The sequence below is a fragment of the Fukomys damarensis genome, unplaced genomic scaffold, assembly GCF_012274545.1.
Source record: "Fukomys damarensis isolate Sample0158 unplaced genomic scaffold, DMR_v1.0_HiC HiC_scaffold_17, whole genome shotgun sequence".
Lineage (NCBI taxonomy): Eukaryota > Metazoa > Chordata > Mammalia > Rodentia > Bathyergidae > Fukomys > Fukomys damarensis.
In genome coordinates, this window is record NW_022900929.1 from 4,314,018 (window position 1) to 4,336,127 (window position 22,110).

Sequence of the window (22,110 nt, forward strand, 5' to 3'; positions counted from 1 at the left end):
CAAGTTAACAAATTCTGGATTAATGATAGACATCTTTGTGTGAAAGTCAACAGAAGTTGCTTTGACTATGGGGAGCTGAGTGCTAGGTGTATTTTAATGGGCTCTAGGCACACACTGCCACACCATAGGCCACCCTACCATGTAAATCCCACGGACTGGTCTTCGGGAGTCTAAAAGGTGGCTGTGATTCCATGGGTAGGGGTGACATGCCACTGGCATTGTCTGCAGTTTGAACAGAGCCCAGCATCTCAGCAAGAAGTCATGCATCAGCTTTCTTGGACCATGTCCAACATGGGTGAAAGGAACCACAATACCACTTCAGAGGAGAGAGCAAGATAAGTGGATTTCTATCTGAGTCTCCCACCCTGCATCTCACTTTACTTTGCCCTTGGAAATGTAGTCCAGCATCACTACATGCAGAGTAGAAGCCAACAGCGGATGCTCAAAGTCATGCCAGATTGCGTGTGATCCAGGACATCGCTCTGAAAAACGGCTGGACCTCGAAGGCTGTTTAAACTCTGCAAAGGCATCAGGTCCCACAGAATCTCCAGAAGCCTGCCTTGTAGCAACAGCCCATTTGGCTGACAGAGTCGCTCCTCCACACCTGCCAGAAAGTGGGAAAAGATATTCCAGACTCGCTGTAAATCCCATCCCGCCTCTCCAGCCAGAGCCACTCAGGGGCGTAGTGGTAACGGGCTGCCACACTGCAGATGGGCTGCAGAACACACAGCCCATCTGTCTTTATCATGTTCATTTCCTCTTTTATTAAAATGTTAATGAATATAGTTTTTATTTATCATTCAGTGACATGTGCAGCATCCTTTTCTGGGAGACAAATCTGCAATCTGCCTAACCATGTGAGCTGACAGAACTTTTTCCCATTGCATACTGCACCCAGGATTTAGGAATGTCTTCATAATTTTTACAACACCATATGCGGGTTGAATCCAAAATCCCTTTAGCAATATCCCCATAGGGATATTATAGGTGTGCTAGATTTGGGGTGAAAACCCAGGGTTCATAAGTTACTGGGCACATGACTTGAGCCTCAGTCCTCACATCTATCCAATGGGGATAACCATTCTCTCTCCTAGCACTGTCTTGCAAAGCCGAGGAGAGTCTACGGGAGGGCATTTATATTCATTTATCATTCAGACACATGGTTATGTGGGTTTGAACCTGTTTTGCTTATTCCTTTAGACTCTCCCTGGAAGGTGCACTTGTCAGATATTGACCCTGAGGTGACAGACATTACCGTGAGTGGCCTGACTCCAGCCCGCACCTATCAGTTTCGAGTATGCGCAGTGAATCAAGTGGGCAAGGGTCAATACAGTGCAGAGACGAGCAGGTGAGTGAATCCCAGACCTCTCAGTTAAACACATGGGCTACATTGGACAGAGGTAGTTCATTGATAATCTCTTAGGGACACTGGCAAAAAGCTCCAGTAGAAAAGACTGTCCCAGAGAGGGCAAACAGCCATTAGTGCAGGTAAGGAAAACAAGCTGGGTTTCCCTTAGCTGCCTGGAGGCGAGTGTCAGGTTTCTCCCGAGGTGCTCTGGCTGTGCCTACCCAGACTACTCCAGGTGCCACAGCCTTCTGTATTCAGGAGATTAGGAGATTGTACAGACCCAGAGAGCTGCGCTGGGGGGGCATTAGTTTTAGGGAGTCCTCTCTAGTAGTCTGAGCTCTGGGTGGCCTGATTTGTATAGTAGTTGAAATTTAAATAACTTTTTTCAAAATGTGGGAGTTTAAGATGAAAAATAATGAAAGAGTCAAAGAAAACAACCTAGAAGGAGCCTCAGCTCCCAGACACAAGCTCACCCAACTGGTCACCTCTGCTGGTGCTGAGAACCTGGGGCTCTTCAGACAGACAGGCACCTCTGTCATCATCCACAGCCCCATCTTACTGGTTTGCTCCTCTGGACAAGTGTAACTAACTTCAATCGTTCAGTGAGGTCAGCCGCACATTCTTGTCACCTATTTTTGCAAATAGGATCTGAGTGCAGCATGATGGAGAACACTGTCACAGTGCATGGTGTCTAGTGCTTATCTCTTTCTCTCCTCTTTCTTTATTTGTAGGTTGATGTTACCCGAAGAACCACCTAGTGCTCCCCCAAAAAACATCGTGGCCAGTGGGCGTACCAACCAGTCCATTATGGTGCAGTGGCAGCCTCCCCCAGAAACAGAGCACAATGGGGTGCTGCATGGGTACATTCTCAGGCAAGTAGCCTGTACTGGCATTTTAGATGGTCCCTAGGAAGAGTCAGTATCCACCTCATTAAGTGTCTGTCCAAGCCAGTCGGTGATGTGAGGACTCAGGTCAGGTGCCAAACTCTGTAGGGTGGAGGGACTGTGGCAAACTAGATGAGTGAATGTGGCACTTTGCATGTTCACCCAGGAAGTCCTCACATGGGACCAGTGGTTGTATTTTGGCAAAGGGATATTATGGGTAAGGAAGCAGGCATGCTATTCAATGTAAACCCTTTTATTCCTTGTTGACCAGATGCATGCATTTAATCACTTATAGTACTAATTACTTTTGAGCCAATTGTTACCATGCTAGCATGCTGCTCATTTTTTCAGATCTTGCATTTCAAGAAAATCAAAACATGTAGCCATTTTCTTACAGTCTCACTTCATTTAGGTGTTAGAAATGAAACTGATATATTTTGAGATATAGCACAGGCCAGATGCTCATATCTGCTGACCAGATGTGACTGAAGTCTCTGCTTCAGAAGGGATAGGTAGGCTTCTAAAAATATTGAGAGAACCATATAAGAACTTGGCCATGTTAAACAGAAGAAATCTCCTTTGCCAAAACTCCTGCTAATATAATAATCACATGAATGTGGTAATTGCAGTGATTTGTTAATACAGTAAAAATAAAAAACTGACATGGTATTAAAGAATAATTATTAAGTCTCCTCTAATTATTACACTGCTGTGGATGTATTTGTTAATTTTATCAGCTTTATTAGGCCAAGAACCATTGGTCTCTACTATTATCTTCCTCCAAATGCATGCCCTGGCCTCACACTGAGCTTGTGATCAGTAAATACTGTACTTGATTAGCAGTGGACTTAAGTAGGAACATTTGGTTTCTTAGGTAAAGGTAAGAGATTGTGAAAGCGTTGCTTCTTTCACTCCACTATCTTTGTATTTGAAGGACCGCCCCCGAAGTTCCCAATATACATGTGTACAATCATCCATGCCTCAGTGAATGGTGTTCATCTCTGTGTGTGTAGTATTTGTGTGTCACCATTGACTTGCTGATAACCCCCAAGTTCCCAATATACATGTATACAATCATCCATACCTCAGTGAATGGTGTTCATCTCTGTGTGTGTAGTATTTGTGTGTCACCATTGACTTGCTGATACTTTCATGTGTCCCTCAAGTCTGTGGAAACACTCCAGACAACTGTCTGTTGAGGCAGCAGAAGTGGACCGTCCTGCGGTTGCAGGAAAAGCTGTTGTTGCCTTATGTGGCCCCACTTGCTGATACTTTCATGTGCCCCTCAAGTCTGTGGAGACACTCCAGACCACTGTCTGTTGAGGCAGCAGAAGTGGACTGTCCTGCGGTTGCGGGAAAAGCTGTTGTTGCCTTATGTGGCCCCTGGTGTCTGTACCCCCAGCTGTCTTCATTTAAAGCAGCTCAGAGAAACCGAGGGTCATCCCTGTAGGCAGGGCAATGGGCTCTGCTCCTGGTGATGTTTCTAGACAGACCTGTGTCCCCTGACCACCCTTCTCAGCCTTTCTGCTGCTGTGTGGCCAAGGCTCCTGTCCTTCCCTGCTTTGCACTCCTGCTCTAGCCATCACCCCTTATTCATGCCCATCCACTAATGACAGTAATTGGCCAGCCCTCCCTGATGACCCTTCCCTTGTAGGGCCTCCTATATCCCCTGTGTCTTCCAGCTCGTGAAAGTTTCCTTGGGCTACAACTGTCAAGAAAGGGCTTTAAAAGTCATCCCACAGAACCATGCCCGGGGCACAGAGTTAATAATAACATCTCTCTGATGCTATGTGGCCACATCAGGGACTGCACATTTCTCTGTTTTGTGGGATTACTACTGTGAAAAGGATCTTCCATGATGGCATCAGTAGAGTTGAGTGCTAGAGAAGAGGGCAGCTGTATTTCCTGGGGCTTAAATCAAGAAAGCCCTAAAACGGGTGCAGTACTCAAGGCCTGTGAATATCAAAGTTTTCAGAAATTAAAGACCCATGCCAAAATGAATTTGCTTGGAAACATTTCCAAATAATCCTCTGGTCTGCAAATCAGCACTCTGTTTGCAAGCATGCATCCTCCAGGGCACAGTCTCTCTGTCAGAACCGAGGCCCAGTACACAAAGAGCAAATGGAAATAAACCACCTCCATGGCTGTGGCCATAAGAAGTTGTTAGGATGTGTGGGCAGTAATAAAATATTTATAATAATGGTCAGGGTGTTTCTCTGAAAGGAGCAGAGGGTTATGTCCTTTAAAAACATTCTCCTGTTTATTTCTGTATAAAAAATCATCTTGTTCTGGCTGAGCCGGTCTCCTGAGCAACATAGCCTACCAGTGAGAGGAGGATGCCCTCACTCCCCTTATTAACCATGACCTTCTTAGGCATCATGTGACAGTCACAAAAGCATCCCGAGCCACTGGTTAGAGTGGGCCAATCTGCCCGTCCTGGCGGGGAGCACGTATGACTTTGTAGAATTAAGTTCTGCAGTTCATTTTCACTGTCTTCAAGTGGCGTAGGAAAACATAGTTGGCTTATGCAGGCCTCCTCCTTCTCCTCAAGTCTTCCTTTCTTCCTTCCTTCCTTCCTCCTTTGTAGACAGAACCCAGGGCCTTTGTCCTAAGCTATATCCCTTTGCTTTTCTTTCTTTCTTTTTTTTTTTTTTTGAGACAGGTTCCTGACAAGTTAAGTTGCCCAGGCTGGGCTCAGATTTGTGATTCTCCTGCTTCATCCTGCCAGAGTGGTGGGATTATGGGTATGCGCCACAGGTTTCCTGTCTTATAACATTTTCTCCCATGCTTTAGAAGAGCAGTATGAGGTGTACTCTACACTTCCATACCTCTTTTACATCCATTGTTCATTCATTCTTGCAATAGCTGGGTGAAATGCTGTTACTCTGATTCCCCTTTTGGAGTGGTGGAAACAAAGCTTAGAGTCATCCAGCTCATAGTGACTGTACAGGGACTCAACCTCAACCTTCCCTTGCTAATTCCTCGGCTTTTTCCTGGAACGCACATTGTCTAGTGATAGGTCTACAGGAGTAAGCCCTTCCTAGGAGTATCACGTTGGCTGTACGCCAGTCATGGCGAACCTTTTCAAGCTTTCAATGATACAAACAGCATACTTCAGCCTGCATGCCATAGGTTCACCACCACTGCTATAAGTGTGTCTTGGTATCCACATACCTGCGCTACTCTGGTGTGGATGTGGAGCCAAATTTCTACCTTTTCCTAAATGGCTAATTATCCTCAGTGCCATTATGTTTAAAGTTCACAGGGGAATTCAAGTGAGAATACCTGTCATATGGGTTAGTCCGTGCCAGGCCAGAGTGGCAGCCACTTCCTTCTTTCAGGCAAGAAGTGGAGGGAATTCTTGGACCTTCTTGCACGCAAGTGCTCTATGCTCTTGAACATCTTTGTTGCCCTCAAACCAGCCTCACCAAGCACAAACCATCCTTAACAAGAGCGGATGAAAGAATGCTGCCAGAAAATCCTGATTGTGTGCAGAAACTTTTATTGCCCTCTCTGCTTCCTTATTATATGTTCACCTGTCATTCTCTTTAGGAGATTGTTTTACATAGAAGGAACTGAATGTCTGAGTTCTCTGATTTCTTTTTTTTTCCAATAGTGGTGGCCTTACAGACGTATCTGCCCACACTCACCTTTCTCAGCTATGTCCCTTCATGCAGTAACGCCCTGCCCTGGGGAACAGTCACCACCATGGAGGAAGCTGGGAATTCCAGCGAGTCATGGAAAGAGAATGGATTTATTGCTGCTACTCTGGTTTTGGATCCCTCATCAATCATTTCTCCTTTCCTTTTATCAATCAAAGCCACATTCTTTGAGCAGTTTATGAACCACTTTTGGGATGAAAATTAGATGTTTTTAATAGCTGAAGGATGACTAAGAAATCATCTCCATGGTGCATATCTTTTGTCTTACCCTGGGGACTGACCCAGAAAAGCTCAGCAAATTAACTGAGTCATTTCAGTACATTAACTTCTATAAACTGAATCATGGAAGAATATTTGCTAATCAAAGTAATGTTCTCAAAGGCCTTTCATAATATCAAAAGCAATTTCCTAATTTATGTATTTTCTGAATGTGGAGTTGCATAAGTCACCTTTTTAATAAACACAACTTTAAATTTTCTGATTTTAGCAAGCGAAAGATTGTGCTACCCAGGCACTCACAAAAGCACCTAAAAAACAATGTGTCATATTAGCAAGGAATTGGCATGTAAGAATGTTAACACCTTCTCAAAGCGACTTATTATAGTTCTGGGATACACTGGGAGGGACCAGACTCCTAAATGGAAACAGAACCACAAGTCAAGAAGCCACATGCTTTCTGCTTCTTGATTCTTCCCCACATTGCAGTCACAAGAGGATGGTATGTCTCAAGCCCTGATGGAAAACATGTTTAGAATTTGGGGTAGCCAGTCACTGTATGATGAAAACAAGTTACATTTAAAAAGCTATCATTTTTCCATAACCATAATACATTGAAAGATCAGTTCCATTATGCCCAGAGCTTAGAATCACTATGAGAGTAGAGTGTACCTTTTAAAATAGTTAAATTAATGAGTAGTGTTGTCTAGGGCTGACCTCTCAGTTCTGCATATGTCTGTTAACTTCCATTTTCCTCTAACTGTGCAGAATGGCCACCATGAACTTGAGCTATTTCTTTGCTGTCATGAGCTTCTTTCTGGTGCAGGTACCGCCTAGCTGGCCTGCCTAGTGAGCATCAGCAGAGGAACATCACCAGCCCAGAAGTGAACTACTGCCTGGTGACAGACCTGATCATCTGGACACAGTATGAAATCCAGGTGGCTGCGTACAATGGGGCTGGCCTGGGAGTCTTCAGCAGGGCCGTGGCCGAGTACACCCTACAAGGAGGTAAGCTCACTTTCCAGAACCACCAGGCTCTGGAGTCTAGAGCAGGGAGCAGGGTTTATGAAGTTTGATTAGAGTATGTGAGAATAAAATTAGAGTATGCAGTCTCCTGGGAAATGTTTGGAAGACTACTGTCTCTTCACTTATTCCTAAACTGAAGTGATGTGGTAGAGAGGAAGAAAATAATGTCCCAGCCGCATTTTTCTGGGTAGCAAAAGCAGGAAGTCTCTGCACACACCCTTTACTAGCATACCTATTCTTGAAAGAGTTGTGGAAGTGAACTTTTCTAAATGGAAATAAGTGTCCGTTTTGCAGAAAGCTGGCTGTGGAATTCTGTGTGATGCTATGAACGTCTTTCAAAGAGAATGATTACGATTTTGTTTTTAGTGATGGAATATGAATATTAGTAATGGAATTGGCAACTCTATGGCTTTTTTTCTTTTTTGTTTTTTGGTGTGTTTTTCTTTTTCAGTCACACAAGCAGCGATTTACTAGATCAATGAAAAGCTTTCCTACCCCTGAACAAAAAAATGACCAGACAGAATGTCATAAAGCCACTAGGTCTTAAATATATGTGCTAGGACTCAGCCCTGTTGTTCCTTTCTACAGCATCTAAACTCCCCTTCCCCCACTTTGTGGAGGATTTGGGTCTCAGCCCCAGGAAGAGTTGGCAGGCTGGGACACCTGCACTTCATCATTATAGTTTTGAGCAGTAATAAATAGACCCTCTCTTGACATACTGCATTTGTCCTACAGCAGCCCACATCCTTGCCCAGGGAAGTAATTTTTCCACAAATCTGAAATCCTTTCTCCATTCAGCGATTTACACTTTCTCCTATTCACAGGTGTGATTTTATTTGCTTAGGCATTTTTATGGCTGCTAGGCCTTGACCTTCTTCAAATGATAAGGTTTCTAACTGCCCACTTCTCTCCCCAAATCATGCCTGAGACCTAATGTTCCTTGATATTACATGCTGTTATTATCGTCTCTTATTGATTGGCTGTCTGTTGTCATCCCCAAGTCCATAAATCCTCCTTTATAAATTAAGTGCAGTCAGTTCCACCGGCACAGTGCCTAGCAGAAATATTAAAATGCAGGGCAGCTAGGAAGGACCTGTCCATCTGCAGGTAATTCTGGATTACTTGTTTGAAGAAGAAAATAACTGAAAACCTGGGCAATGAATGTTTGCTTTAATTAGTCTATTTAATAAAATAACAATAAACTTGGAAACCATTAAAATGACTAATGCTGCTATTCATAATCCCCTATTACTATTAACTGTGACTGCCTTGTTTTATTAGTGGTGGATTTGAGTTTTGTATAGAACACAGGAAAGAAAGCAGATCTCGGCCTGATTGAGAGGGGCTTTAAAGCTGCAGACTTTGGGTTTATGCAGCTGGCACTGGGGGGGAGGCATGAAGTGAGTAAGAGCTATGAGCGATATGATCAGAATGCTGTATCCGAAGATGGATCTGTCCCTGGAGTGAAGTGCGATGGAAGCTGAACGGAGGCCGCAACTCCAAAGATGTTGGAGCAGTAACCTGACTGCGCAGTGGTCAGAGCTCCCACCCACCCTGCCCTGATGGCTGTCACTGAACACAGGGCAATGCCTTTGGGTGATGTTGTCCTTTCAAAACAGTTCCCATGTGTCCCCTCAACTGTGGCCCCTGCAGTTATCTGAAGGAATGCTGCTGAACTTCACAGCCTCATCCGGTGCTTCCTGGCCAGGAGGACTGGCTATAAAATCAGGTTGGACGCCCAGACCCTTCCGGTTGTCTGCAGTTTATAGGACAGGACAGGGCATGTTGTATCTCCAGTCACTAGTACATAAACAGCTGTATGTTGGTTAACTTCAGCTTGGTGTGAATCACATGGGCCATCACATAACAGAACCAGCTCTAACATCCAGTTCTTGGAGTGAAGGACACTGTCCTCTGAGTGACAGCAGCTCCAGCATCAGTAGGACTGTCTTATGGCATGATTGGGAATGGTCTGCAGGGTCAGGACAAAGGTCCTCAGAGTGGTAAAGTCATGAGCATCTTTGGCTCCCTGAAAGACTCTGCTCTCCTCATGGTAGAGACCAAATTTCTGTTCCATTTTTATCCAACTCCAGTTCTTCCTCTGCTTTTTTCTAACTATTCACAGCTAATGTTGGTGGCCAAGACTGCATGTGCAGTTTCCCATCTGCATCCCTTCTGGAGTCTGGAAGTCTTTTCTTCACCTCAGTGTTGACACATGGAGCCCAGAGCCCCACAGGTTTTAAGGACATGCTAATGGGCCTGGCTTATTTTGTGCCTTCACTCACCGTGGAGCATTTCTGTTCTGATGTTTTCTCGGACTTCTCCATGAGTATGTGGCTTCCCTGTACACATGGTGGCCTTCTTTGCCTCTCCCTCAGCATTGTGTGAAGACTTCCTTGGGTGGGCTCAAGGAATACAGCTGAGCCTATCTTTTTTCCAGGAACTCAGGCCTTTTCCTCTGCATATTTCTGACTTCATTGTGCTCTGCAGGATTGTAAGTGCCCTAAGAATGTCCCCAAGTTTTAGTCAGTCATTTCATACTGTTCTTGAGCCACAGAAGAGAGTTTCTTAGGGTGTTACAGCTTCTGAGATATCCACACAAAGTACCTGCCCATCCAAGCCAGCTGGTTCAAAGGAAGCATTGATCCCCAGGACAAATTAGGGATGATAAAACTTACTCATTATAGCATGGAGACAAAATGTTTTGGATTTGGCTGTAGCACTGACACCAAGGCTCTTCACTGGATTCAGGAGGGACCCATGGCTAGGGGAGCTATATTAGTCAGTTTTTCTATCACTAGAACACATATCTGATACCTACAATTTAAAGTAAGAGAGTTTTATTTTGGCTTACACTTTCAGCGGGTTTGGTCCATGGTTTACTGGATCCAAAGAAAACACAGCGTGGTGGAGGACAGCTGTTCATAACATTGTGGCCAGAGAGCAGAGGCGGGGAGGTGGGGCGAGAGATACCCTCCAATCCATGACTAGAGTGATATTTGCCTTCTAGCCAGGCCCCCACCTCTGAATGTGAGATTTGTGGGGGACATTTTAAATCTAAATTGTAATAGGAGCCCAGCTGGACCCATCCCTAGCGGCTTCAGGGTACAGCCATACTGTACCATTCCTCCTGCTTTCTACTGTCTCCCAGTTACCACACCACAGGAGAGCAAAAGGAGGCATCCCGTGAATCCTGTCCTTGATTCCCACATTGCCATCCATGACAGGACAGAAACAGATGTGAAACCACTTGAGTGAAGAGTGGAGAGACCAGGAGAATTAGGCAATGCCAGGGAGGACTTAGCAGGACAAGTGTTAGGATTATATGATACATCAAGAAAACTGCCAGCAGAAAGGACCACAAATGCCTGAGAGAGGCTTGGTACAGACTAGGGTGATGAGATAAGAGCACATATGAGTACCCCACATCTCTCTATAGGCCTGACTCCTGAATGCCACCACCATGTACCTTCCAGGTGTACACTTCACTGTCCTGGGCCTCCACATTTCCATCTGTGAAATTGTGTGTGTACCTGCCCAGGTATAAGGGTGACTGTGAAGAGGAAAGTAACAGGAACATGCTTGGAGAACTTGAGATGTACAAAGACGCCAGTGGTAATGCTGCTGTCTATTTTTCTACTGTGCCAACAACTAGTATCTTCTGTTGTGTTTGGAAGTTTCTATATTAGTGGTCTTACAGACAGATTTGGGGTCATTCCCTGTGCTAATAGTAAAACCAGACACAGATATTCAAGAACTGTCATGAGCACCTACTGTGTGCTGAAACCTGTAGGCCAGGCCTTGTCATGGAGATAGAGGAGACACCCAGCATGCTGTCAGCTTTGGGGCATCCATGGCAGCCCTGCAGGTGACATAGAGCTTTGGACACTGACATCGGGTGAGAAATAGCAAGAAAATTAGCCTTACTTGTATGTTTGCTCCTTGTTCACCCACAGGCGAGTGACACCAAACCTGCTCAGAAGATCCCATGTCAGGACACATAGAATAGCTGTAGGCATGAAAGCAAACACTAAAAAGAGGCTTATTGGGATCACTGGGCTGGGGCCATGGAAAGGAGTAAGTTTGCAACTGTCCATATTGGTTAGAAAAGGCGTCCAGCTGCTAGAAACAGACTCCACATGATGCTAGTTTAAACAAAATAAAGGGGTTTTTATTTTTTCTCACATCAGAAGAGCAGGCAGTGGGGGATGAGTGGAGAGTTGGAAGAGCAGCTCCAAGGTCATCAAAGAATCTTCTGTCTTTTTGCCTTTCTGGCTTTAGCATTTGCCTCATGGTCACAAGCTGACTACTGCAATGCAAGCTCTCACATACTCGTTCTAGAAGCCAGGATGGAGGAAGGAACAGGGGTGTACGTCGTGGCCTTTGAAGATCTTTCCTAGAAGTCCTGTGACTTCTGTTTATAATCTATGAAACATCTGTGTAGGATAAGCTGGAAATGTGGCCTTCCACTAAGTGTGCCCTCCCACACTTCCACTAAGTGTGGGAGAGAGGGGAATGGAGGCGCAGCTAGCAGTTCCTGCCTCACTCTCTAAGATGACCTGCTGTACGTGTAAGTTGGGTCATGTGCACAGTTTCTAGGTATGAAAATGCACAACCTCTGGCTGTCAGCTTCCTAGGAGGAAGCAAGTGCCTGAAGGCCCCTCCCAATCCTCTGTAGGAATTAGCAGGGTTCAGACTTACAGCCCCTCCAGGACATGATCCATCCAGTTCTCCAGAAGGCCCTCAGGCTTGGCCCTGAGCCCAGTGGGTGTTGCGCAGCAGCTGAGCTGCATTTCCCTAACTGCTGGAAACCAGCTTTGTGTCCTTAGAGTATCTCACATCCATGACCATTGAGAGAAGGGACAGCCCAGAGGCTAGCAGTTCCTTCAGGCTGAAGGAATAATTCTAGTGCTTACATAAGGGGAGAAAAGAATAATTCATAAAATTAACTACTTGTTAGTTTAATTCAGAAAATTATTGGAATGCATCAAAACATAACCTGATACTATAGCAGAAGATCTGAGAAAAGCAAAAGTTCAGGCTAGGTGGGGAAGGAGGACCCTTCTTTCCAACCAGCATGATTGACCTCTCCCAGCTGAGTGGCAGTCTTGGTCTGTCAGGGAGGGAGCTGTAATTCATCTTGACTCCCATAAGGCTCTTGGATGGAGTCCTCTGGTGAAGGTGTGGGACCACAGGGAAGCCATGCATTCACACTGGCAACAGTAGACACAGAACTTGTTAGACAGCCCCTCAGAGAGAGCTCATAAATGATGCAGCATTGGCCTGGGGTGAGGAGAGCTCAGGGAACAAGAGCTGCACCATTGGCACCAGCAGCGAGATGCAAGAACAGAACATGTCCTTGTACCAGCTCCGCTTCTAGTGCACATACGTTTGGTCTCAGATGTGTTTTCTTCCAGGGAGCTCCTTAAGGAAACTGGGCAAGTTATTTCTACCCTGAGCTCAGTGCAGTGTGATATTGTGCCTCAAAGTCATTGAACCCACTGCTCATTTTCCTTGAGTCCCAGGTTCTTCTCAAACCCAAATATTATTGAGATGTATTATAAATGTATAAAAGCTTCTGCACTGGCTCTGTACCAGCTCCAGGCATGGCCTGGCACCTAGGCATACAGGAACTGCCTGATACACACTTTCTAACTTCCTCAACTTCTCATATCCGCCTTCATCCACTGTCCCCATTATCTTGTCTGCCAGTCTCATTTCATAGACTTTATTAGTAGTGCCTCCCTAACCTTTTCTGCTCAAGGCATTTTAAAGGGGACATATTAACTTATAAGTCAAGCAGCACAACCCTAATATGGCCTCCGCTCAGTGAACTTTTGGAGGGGTGAGAGGAAAGGTTGGCTCCACCACAGAAGCTGTGGCCTCAGATTCCAACCTGCTCAGAGCCTGCCTGTCAGATTTCCATCATCATGACCCAGAAGGAGATGGGAAATTACTTCCATTTACTTGAAAATTTCACTACACTCCCAGAAATCAATATGCTTCTGGTTTCAAGTGGAAAAAACCATAGTGTGTAGGTTCCGCAAACAAAACGCCTCGTGTAATTAGGGGCATTTTTCTTCTTGCCAGTGTCTACTTCGGCAACTTTCTAATCATGCAGGGTGGGAAGGAGAGAACGGAGTCATTGGATGCCACCAGTGCTTCACATTCAGTGCTGATTCAGTGTTTGGCTCACACATTCATGTTCATTCAAAGTTACTCAAATAACCATGAAAAGCACCTGGAGAAATAACGTGGCCTCAACCATTCTCCAGTGAGCCTGAGTGTGGACTACTCTGTGTTAGCACATAAATTGTAATAGTTTATGGTTACATCCTGAAACAAACCCATGCAGATTAGCAAACTCCTTCTATCCATTTGTAAAATGCATCTATTAAGATGCAGATGTCGATTTTTGTATAAAGGGTCCAAAGACAAATTACACTATAAATCATCATTTTGAGTGCACCAAGGTTTTACATCTCCCCCCCCCAGTTTTGTTTCTTTTATCATTTTTCTTCTTGTAACAGGTATGTTTGTGCTATAATGATTTATTTTGGTTTCAGAACATTACCTTATAATGAAAGAGAAATATTTCATATTTTAAAAGAAATGGAAGAAAACATTTGGTTATCCACATTTCTAAAACATTAGTAAAAGCTGCTAAGTGCTCACTTGGGCTTTAAAAGGTTTCCTAAAGTAAGGATTATAAATGAACACTGTTTGCAGGCCCTGTTCTTATCTCCTCTTGGGAAATTCTCAATGTGGCATTAAATGACACTGCACAAAAGATTTGTTTCTCAATCCCTAAGACTTTCTAGACCTCAGGCTTTTCCTACAGAACAGGATAATGTTCCAAATTCTCCCAGCATTACCTAAAACACTAAGTAAAAGCTGAACCAAATAGATATGGGATGTTCCATTAGGTATGGGCTTAATTTGGCCTTTCAGAGTTTACAGGAAAAGAAAGGGAGCAAAGCAGCATTTTAGGGGAAGCCGCTATAAAATGGTTTTCATTTTGCTGTGCTCTGCACTTAAACTCATTATCTTACTTCATTTATCCCCAGGAGACATGTGGGACAGACATACTATTCCTGTGACACAGGAACAAATGGAAACTCGAGGGGAACTCACTCTTGGGAGTTATATAGCTAGAAAATGTGGGAGAAGACTGCAGTGTAAACCCTGGTTATCTACCCTCCAAGCACATGCCTTTCAGTGATCTATCACTACTAGAGTTTGCTTTCTTTTTTCATTCTGTGTATATCGAGTGTGGTAAAAATTACTTCAGATTTTCACTGCAGCTTGTATATGAAATTTAAAAAATGAAATCTCATCTCACCTATGCTCACATGGCAGGTGGGTGTGCAGTGGCCATTTTTACAGCAATGCATAATAAAACAAACCTATTTTACATTTTACAGTGTATACACACACACCAAAACAAAGGGTATATAAAAAAATAGTCACCCTCACAGTATATAATGTTCTTTGAAGTTTTTATCCTGTTGCATTGTTTTATTCTTTAAGAAATGCTGGTGTAACCACCGAATTGATTTCTTGGTCTGCTAATCATTTGTGACCTAAAGTTTAAAGCATGCTGGATCAAGCATCCCAAGTATTTAGCTCCCACTGGACTTTGGATCTAGGGTCTGGGCTGTGAGGCCTGTATTATGTGTGAGACAAACAGGGTCTAGGTGAGGGTGTGAGTAAGGGCCATGAGCCCAGCACAGAGCTCAATTCCAAGGATGGAAGGGTGGCTTGCTTCTAGCATCTGTGTCCTGCAGGTGACCTTGTGGGAGAGAATGGTTCTGGGACTTCCGCTTAGCTGCCATTAGAAGACTTGTGGGAAAATAAAAACCATCTTAAATTATGGTAGCTGTCACATTAGATTGTTATTTACAGAACTGTGTCTCCTACTAGCCTGTCAACTCTTTGAGGGCAGGGGCTGTGTCCAATTTGTCTTTTTTGTATCTGTTTCCCCAAATCCAAGCACTATTCCCGACACATAAAACATTAGCATGTATCTCATTGAGATCAGAGTACATACCCTAGTTTCTATCTCCCTGTCCAGTGTTCTGCCAATACACTCCCCACATTTAGCCCCATACCTGCCTTCCTTCCAGGATCTTCTCACACTCTTGAAAGCTCCAGCAAAAGCAGCTCTGAGCGCTGCCACAAGCAGACTGGGCCCTTGATGTCTTTTTCTGTATCCTTCTGTTCAGAAGCAAACCTACCCAGGGCAGCGGGGCGGCGGTCACCACAAGGAACCTGGACTGCACAGGAATTAAACCTCACAATCTTCCTCCCCTGCTCTTCTGGGAAGGGTGCTGCAGGGCTGCGGCCCTAAAGGCTCACCACATGCCTGAGCTTGTTACCCAGTGTGACCAGGAGGTACACTGCAGAGGACTCAGGCCTATGACACAGGTCCTAAAACCATTCACAAGCAACTGTGTGTGGAAGTGCAGTTTAGTCCCAGGCTATGTGCCGCACTGGTCAGGATTAGAGCAGAAAGGAAGCATTGAGAAAGCATGAAGATGGGGTGGATCTTGCCATCTTCAGGCTGGGTTTACATCAGTCTGACGGGAAAGGCAATAATGTTGGATGGGAGGCAGCAGTCGAGTATTCCCACTACTGGACGAGGGTTTGAATGAGAAAAAGGAGGAGACACCAACTCCAAATGTCAAAAGCTGCACAAGCAAAATCAAACCAGAAGCCCCTACAGAATACGGGCCCAGAGCCAGTGGCCATCCAGGGCCCTTGACTGGGAAGCTCCGTATTTGGCACACATGACAATATTTTTCAGAAATAAAACTGATTTCATTCAAGAATAGAAACATTCTTCTTCTGGCTTCTTGTCTCTGTACTGCTGCAGACTCACAGGCTCAGGGTGACCCAGCAAGGTCTGCAGACAGCCTGCTCAGGTTGCCTGCCTCACCCCCACACCATGTTACCCCCAGCCCGAAAACTGCCCCCGCCCTGGTCTTCTTCTGTACCCTTGATAAATAAAGAATCAGAAGATTCAGAAATGGACCCACAAAACTTTTTAAGTGTTAAACTGTTTTTTTAGAAAGGCCATAAAAATGACTCGTGATTATTTGTTATCCTGATAACACGTTAGCAATGTTTGATAAAATGAGAACATTCAGGTATATCAAAACTGCAAGAACCATAACAACATAAGAGCTTAGCCTTAGCCAATAATGTTCTGAAATTAATGGGAACAGATGGCAAACAAATTGATATAGATATATAGATATAGATATAGATATATACCTCCACTGGTAATGTATAGCAATCCTTCTAGGTAATGAACTCAATTCTCCCATTTGGAAGGCGTATACATTTAATTCTGCTGGATTACCTGAAGAGAGACACGGATGCCCATGAATTCCCATTAAGCTGTGGATAGACACTTCAGGCCCTCATGTTATAAATTGTACACTTTTAGGGCAATGAAGACAGGGTGTGCAGTTGTGGCAGTGTCACAAAGGCCATTCCCTTTTCCCGGTGATGTGACATTGCCAGCCAGCAGCTATGTGTACAGGCCCATTGCATGCTGTGCAGCTGTGCCGAGCTCACACCCTGGAGTGTGAGCAAAAAGTGGTACAACTCCTAGGCTATGTGATTCCTGAGCTACAGAGAAGACTGTGTCCTGCCCGCAAGAAGCCCACCCACATGAATGCCTCACACATGGAACTAGAGCAGTTTGTGAAGAGCCTGAACTCGGCACTTTTGAAACAGACTGGGACTGCTGCCCTCTGCAAGGGTCACATGCAGACCCTGCCCACCCTCCGGGAAAACTGACCTTGCACAGAGGGCAAGGAAAAATTTTGTGTTTAGACCCTGAGATTTCATGGTTTATCTAAAACAAATAAAGTAGTGTTGTTATACAATGGGAATGGAATATAAATACTGTAGGCTATATTTATATAAATATAAACTAATCTGTAATTAATACTTAAAATTTTATGCCATATTCTATAAAAACTAAATTTATATAAATATGCAAACCCTTAGCAACACTTCCTGTGACCAGGCTTCACCTATCAACAACATATTTAGCTATACATTCATCAGCAGACTAATCCACCGATAGAAAAGTCTATTGATGACTGTCACACCCTCAAGATCCAGTCATCTCCCAAGAGCCCCACCTTCAAGTGTATGAGGCTTTGAGGGAACATGTAGATAAAAACCGTAACATACATCAAGCAGTCAAAACCACGGGCCCTGCAAGCTCTAACAGGATTTGTGCCTCTGGAGCACCTGCCCCACCTCCTAGAGAAAACCCATAAAGCAGGTTAGCCACAGTCTATAATATGGGAGCTCACCAGTGTCCAAACACATGCAGAAGTCAAGATGCTACCCTGAAAAGGCCTCCACTTTTCAGAAACCCCAGTGGTGAGGCAGAAAGCCAGCATCTGCCTTAGATAAAGGTTATAAGTTGGAAAGAATGGAAGCCATGGGTAGTGATCAAGTGGAAATGTGAGAGGGCTGAGCTATTTGGACCAATGAAAATACACATATGTTTGGAGGAGACTGGGATTTTGGAACAATTTCTGCCCAGCATTTATAACGGGAAGAAAGCTGGGATGGCCACGCTTATTTCAAGTCAGGCAGCAGACCGTGCTTCTGTAATCTTTTCCTTCTGGTTTTGATCTGGCTCCCTGTTGAGATAATTAGAGCAGTCAATTTCTGAGAAGGGGTGGAATGTATCCGAAAGAACAGGAAGAGTATATCCAGCAGAAACCCTGTTGAAAATTGAGGGATAGAGAGTACTGGCCTGGGGTAAACTATAGTACATTTTTTTGTCTGTTTGAGACAGGATCTCACTGTACAGTTCAGGCTGGCCTTGAACCCTCTATATAGCCTAGGCTGGCTACTCAGGGGTGATCACTCAGGGTGATCCTCCTGCCTCAGCCTCCCCATTGGTGAGATTATAGGTGTGTGCTACCACACCCAACTAAACTGTAGTACACTTAAAAGGGCAAGACTATAGATTTCACCTGAATAAGAGGCCAAGTATAGAGCCCTGTGGCTCTTAGGAAGCAGTCCCTAGGAGTCATGTCCTACCAACCTCATTTCCTTTTTAGACAAGATTACTGAGTTGACAAATTCAAACACCTTATTCATTCTGGAGCTTTATTGTTCATTCATCCACTTCCACATTGGAAGACCAAAGGGTCCATGCTGGGAAGTCCAAAGGTCAACACCAGAGACTAGAGAGTCTGAGCTGGCAGGCTGAAAGGCCGATGCTAGAAACCTAGCAATCCATGCTGAGAACCAGGAGATAATACCCAAGGCAAAGATGAAGACCAAAGCTCCCAGCCTAAGTATCTGGGTCAAGGGCTGGAAGATAGTGCTCAAGGACAAGGTGAAAATGAGGACTAGAGCTCCACCCAAGAGAAAAGCAGCCATCCTTGGCAAAGGGGGAGCTCAGCCAGAGAGAACAGCAGCCACATAAAATCCTCCTCCTCTGTTTTCCCTTTACGCTGTTCCCCAGAATCACACTAGCTCATTTCAGCTGAGATTTCCCATACACGTTGACCATGACTTCACCGCACACCTAATGGATAAGATGGAGAAATATATGAAGTGTGATTGAAAGCTACAGTAAATGTGTAAATTTTTAAAAATAAATTACAATAAAAGATTAATTAATCCCCTTCAGAAACTTCCCATTTATTTTGAAAACACTTACCCCATCATTCTTGCCACTTTCTGAAGAGGTTCTGGGAGTCCTCTTTTGTGAATGTCTTTAGTTGTGCTAGTTGTGCTTTTAGTGGACTACTTTGGTGTCCTGAATCAAGTCAAAACATTTCCCTTTCATGGTCATTTTGACTTTGAGGAAGAGCCAGAAGTTGCATGGTGCCAGACCTGGTAAATAAGGTGGATGAGGATACACTGTAGTGTTTTTATGAGCCTGCCTCTCTGTTGGATGGCACATGGCGGCAGCATTCACTGGATTTTTTTACCACACCTCCTAAAGACACTCAGAAAAGACTTCCAGGACCAATTCAGAAAGTGTCAAGAAGGGTGGAATAAATAGGTTTGAAGCAAGAGGGAGTATTCGGGACGGGGGGCGCAGTTAAAAACAATGTGTCTTTTACTGTAATTAAGTTTTAAATTTAAAACATTCACTGTTTTTTTAAGTTTATTGGTACATTTTAGGTATACAGTATAATGACATTCATCACTGGGAATGTGTACCTGTACATGACAGATCTTGGTTCTTATTTTTTCCCCATTCCCCTTCCCTCCCTCTAACCTCTCCACCACTCCCTATTTACGAAGACTTTGTTTCCATTTTTTCCTTTTCTCATATTTATTCCTTTAATTCATGAATATTTTGACTGGCCCTTATAGAATGGGTGATAAAATAATTCAATAATTTCCCAAGGTTGAACTATAACCAAAGAGTCTTACTTATTTGATCAATCACCACTCCAAGGGTGACTCCAGATGCAAAATCCAGCCTTCTTCTGGGCTTTTCTTGGTCAGTGACTTGGAGGAGAGAGATAGGCTGTATGTCATATAAGCAGGTGTCATACCTGAGCTGGTAAGACTTTTCTACCCAAGAACCAGAAATCAAAAATGGTTTTGTTAGATTGACGGCTAAAGTGAACAAATCACAATGTCCAAGAGATAACTCCATGTTTAGATACAAATAACACCGTGACACAGCATGGGGAGGCCTAACATGACCTTAGTTACCACGAAAAGATCAGGGGTTTTATATACAAAGAGAGCACTGATCCTGACTTTAACCTTGATCAAAAGACAGAACAGCAGATCATAAGCCTCGCAACCCTGTGCTGGTGAGACGCTGTTTACATGTAGAGTCCACCACCTGGCCATGAGGGCTCATGAGAAAGTCCCAGCTGCACAGAAAAGGAGAAGCAGAATGGACAGTGCTCTGTCATCCCACACTGGGAAAAACAGAAGAGAGCAGGGTGCTGACTGGACCTGTGGTAGTAAAGCCCGGCTAGATAGTTTTGTGATTTTCAACTAGTCCAGCAACTGTGAGTGTGGGAAGAATGGTTCACCCAGGCACTGTGGGGATCCAAGGGCAGAAGCTGCAGAAGGAAAGGTTTTAGTTTAGCAAGTTGACGATAAGCTGGCATATGAGCAGGAAAGCTGTGTCCAGGAAACAGTGTAGGTGGTAGCTGCTGTGATAGGACTCCCACCTGAGTTGCTCCCACCCCCAGGAACTCAGCAGACTGCACAAGTCCTCCTTTACTTTCTGTGGAGCTCTATTCGGACATCACCTGTAGGGCTGTTTCTGCATCCTTTGGCTGTGAAGCTTCACAGAAGAAGAATTCTATATTGAAATTCTGGGTGGTTATTATCATTTCATGGGGAAAAAGCTAAAATGTTGGGTTGAATATATATGTTTGAGTCTGCATCTAGGCATTGGTACTTATGCAGGTTACAATACCCGGCCTAGTGCATTTTTTAACCTGGCAATTTCTACTTATAGATTTGGCTCAGGAACTATCTCTTCTTCAGGATCCTCTTAAAGGAAATCTGTGCTGATCTTCATTGTAGTGTATATTACACTAAGCAGAAAAGCCTGCTTCCCTCATCAGACTCTGAACTCTATGAAACCAAGAACTTTGAATCCAAATTCATTGCATAAACATGAAGACAGTACCTGGCTAGATAGCAGTAGGCCCCTGTATGTTTACACCAATGTACACATGTGCACACACACACCAATTTACTGTACATATATACATGTATATACGTATATAAACACGGGGTCTTTGTGCTCAGCTCCATTCCCCAGCCCTCTTTTTATTTTTTGTTTTGGAACAGTGGTCTCACTAAGTTGCTTATGCTGGACTAAACTAGTGACCCTCCTGGCTCAGCCTCCCAGAGTGCTAGAAGTACAGGTGCAAGCTACCATACCCAGCCTCTTCCTTTCTTTATTGGTGAAATATAAGTGTTAGAGTGGTAAGGAGGAGAAAGCAATTAGAGGCATGAGTCCTGCAAAAGAAGTGATCAAATTATATTGGCAGATAATAAGACTTGATGTCTGAAATGCCATAATATTACACTATAAACAATAACTTTTCAAATGATCAAGTTACCAAAGCACCATATTAAAAAACAACTGACTTCATATGTGCAAACAGCACAGCTAGAAATTATCCTACTACTGTCATAGGGTGAGAAGAAAAAGAGACCTCAGGTAAACACAACAAGAACTGGATGACTATAAACATTCCTGAAGGCCATAGAAATAGGAGTGCGCAGGTGGATAGACATACCACATCCTTGAATAGGAAGCTCAACACCCAGTGATGTTAGTGCCCCTTAGTTGATTTAGAATTGTCATATGGTCCCAATAAAAATACTATCTGATTTTTTTCTGGAGCTGGAATTTAAAGTTCATTCATAAAAACAAATGAGTAAGAATATCCAGGAGAACCCTGACAGAGAAAAGTATTAAAGATGAACTAATGGTTCAGGTATTAAAACATTTTGAAAGTAAAACAGTGTCATATTGATGCATGGAGAGAAGAATCAGGAACCAGAACAGAAACTCAGAAGTGGACCTCATTACATGCCAAAATTTAGCATATAATGAAGGTGGCATCTTAAATTACTAAATTTAAACTTTTGGATTCACATTCTTAAAATAAGGGGACACTTATAGGGAAAGATGTATAATTGAATCCATATACAAGGATGCATTCAAACTTAGATCAGAGATATCTGTATAAAAATATAAACATACTGAAGTATGAGAATAAAACTTTAGCAATGCCCCTATAACCTGGATATAGGGAAAATGTATCTATGATGCAAAATTCAGAAGTGATAAATGAAAAGATTGATAAATTTGACTATATACAAGTTTTGAAAAGCAAAATCATTCTGTGTAGAGAAAGTACGGTATACAAAGGAAAACAGACGCATGACAAGTATCTGCAGCTTATTACCCCCCGCCATAGTAAACAGCTCT

At 43.8% G+C, this 22,110-nt stretch overlaps 1 protein-coding gene across 2 annotated transcripts in view; it reads left to right on the forward strand.

Annotated features, from left to right (window-relative positions):
- Positions 1-22,110, forward strand: part of Sdk1 (sidekick cell adhesion molecule 1) — a 551,006-nt gene that overhangs the window by 360,811 nt on the left and 168,085 nt on the right. For both annotated transcript variants that reach the window (XM_010642816.2, XM_033764800.1), the window contains 3 exons: positions 1,201-1,348; positions 2,080-2,220; positions 6,937-7,118. In XM_010642816.2, the coding sequence (XP_010641118.1) occupies positions 1,201-1,348; positions 2,080-2,220; positions 6,937-7,118 (471 nt within the window). The remainder of the gene's footprint in view (positions 1-1,200; positions 1,349-2,079; positions 2,221-6,936; positions 7,119-22,110) is intronic.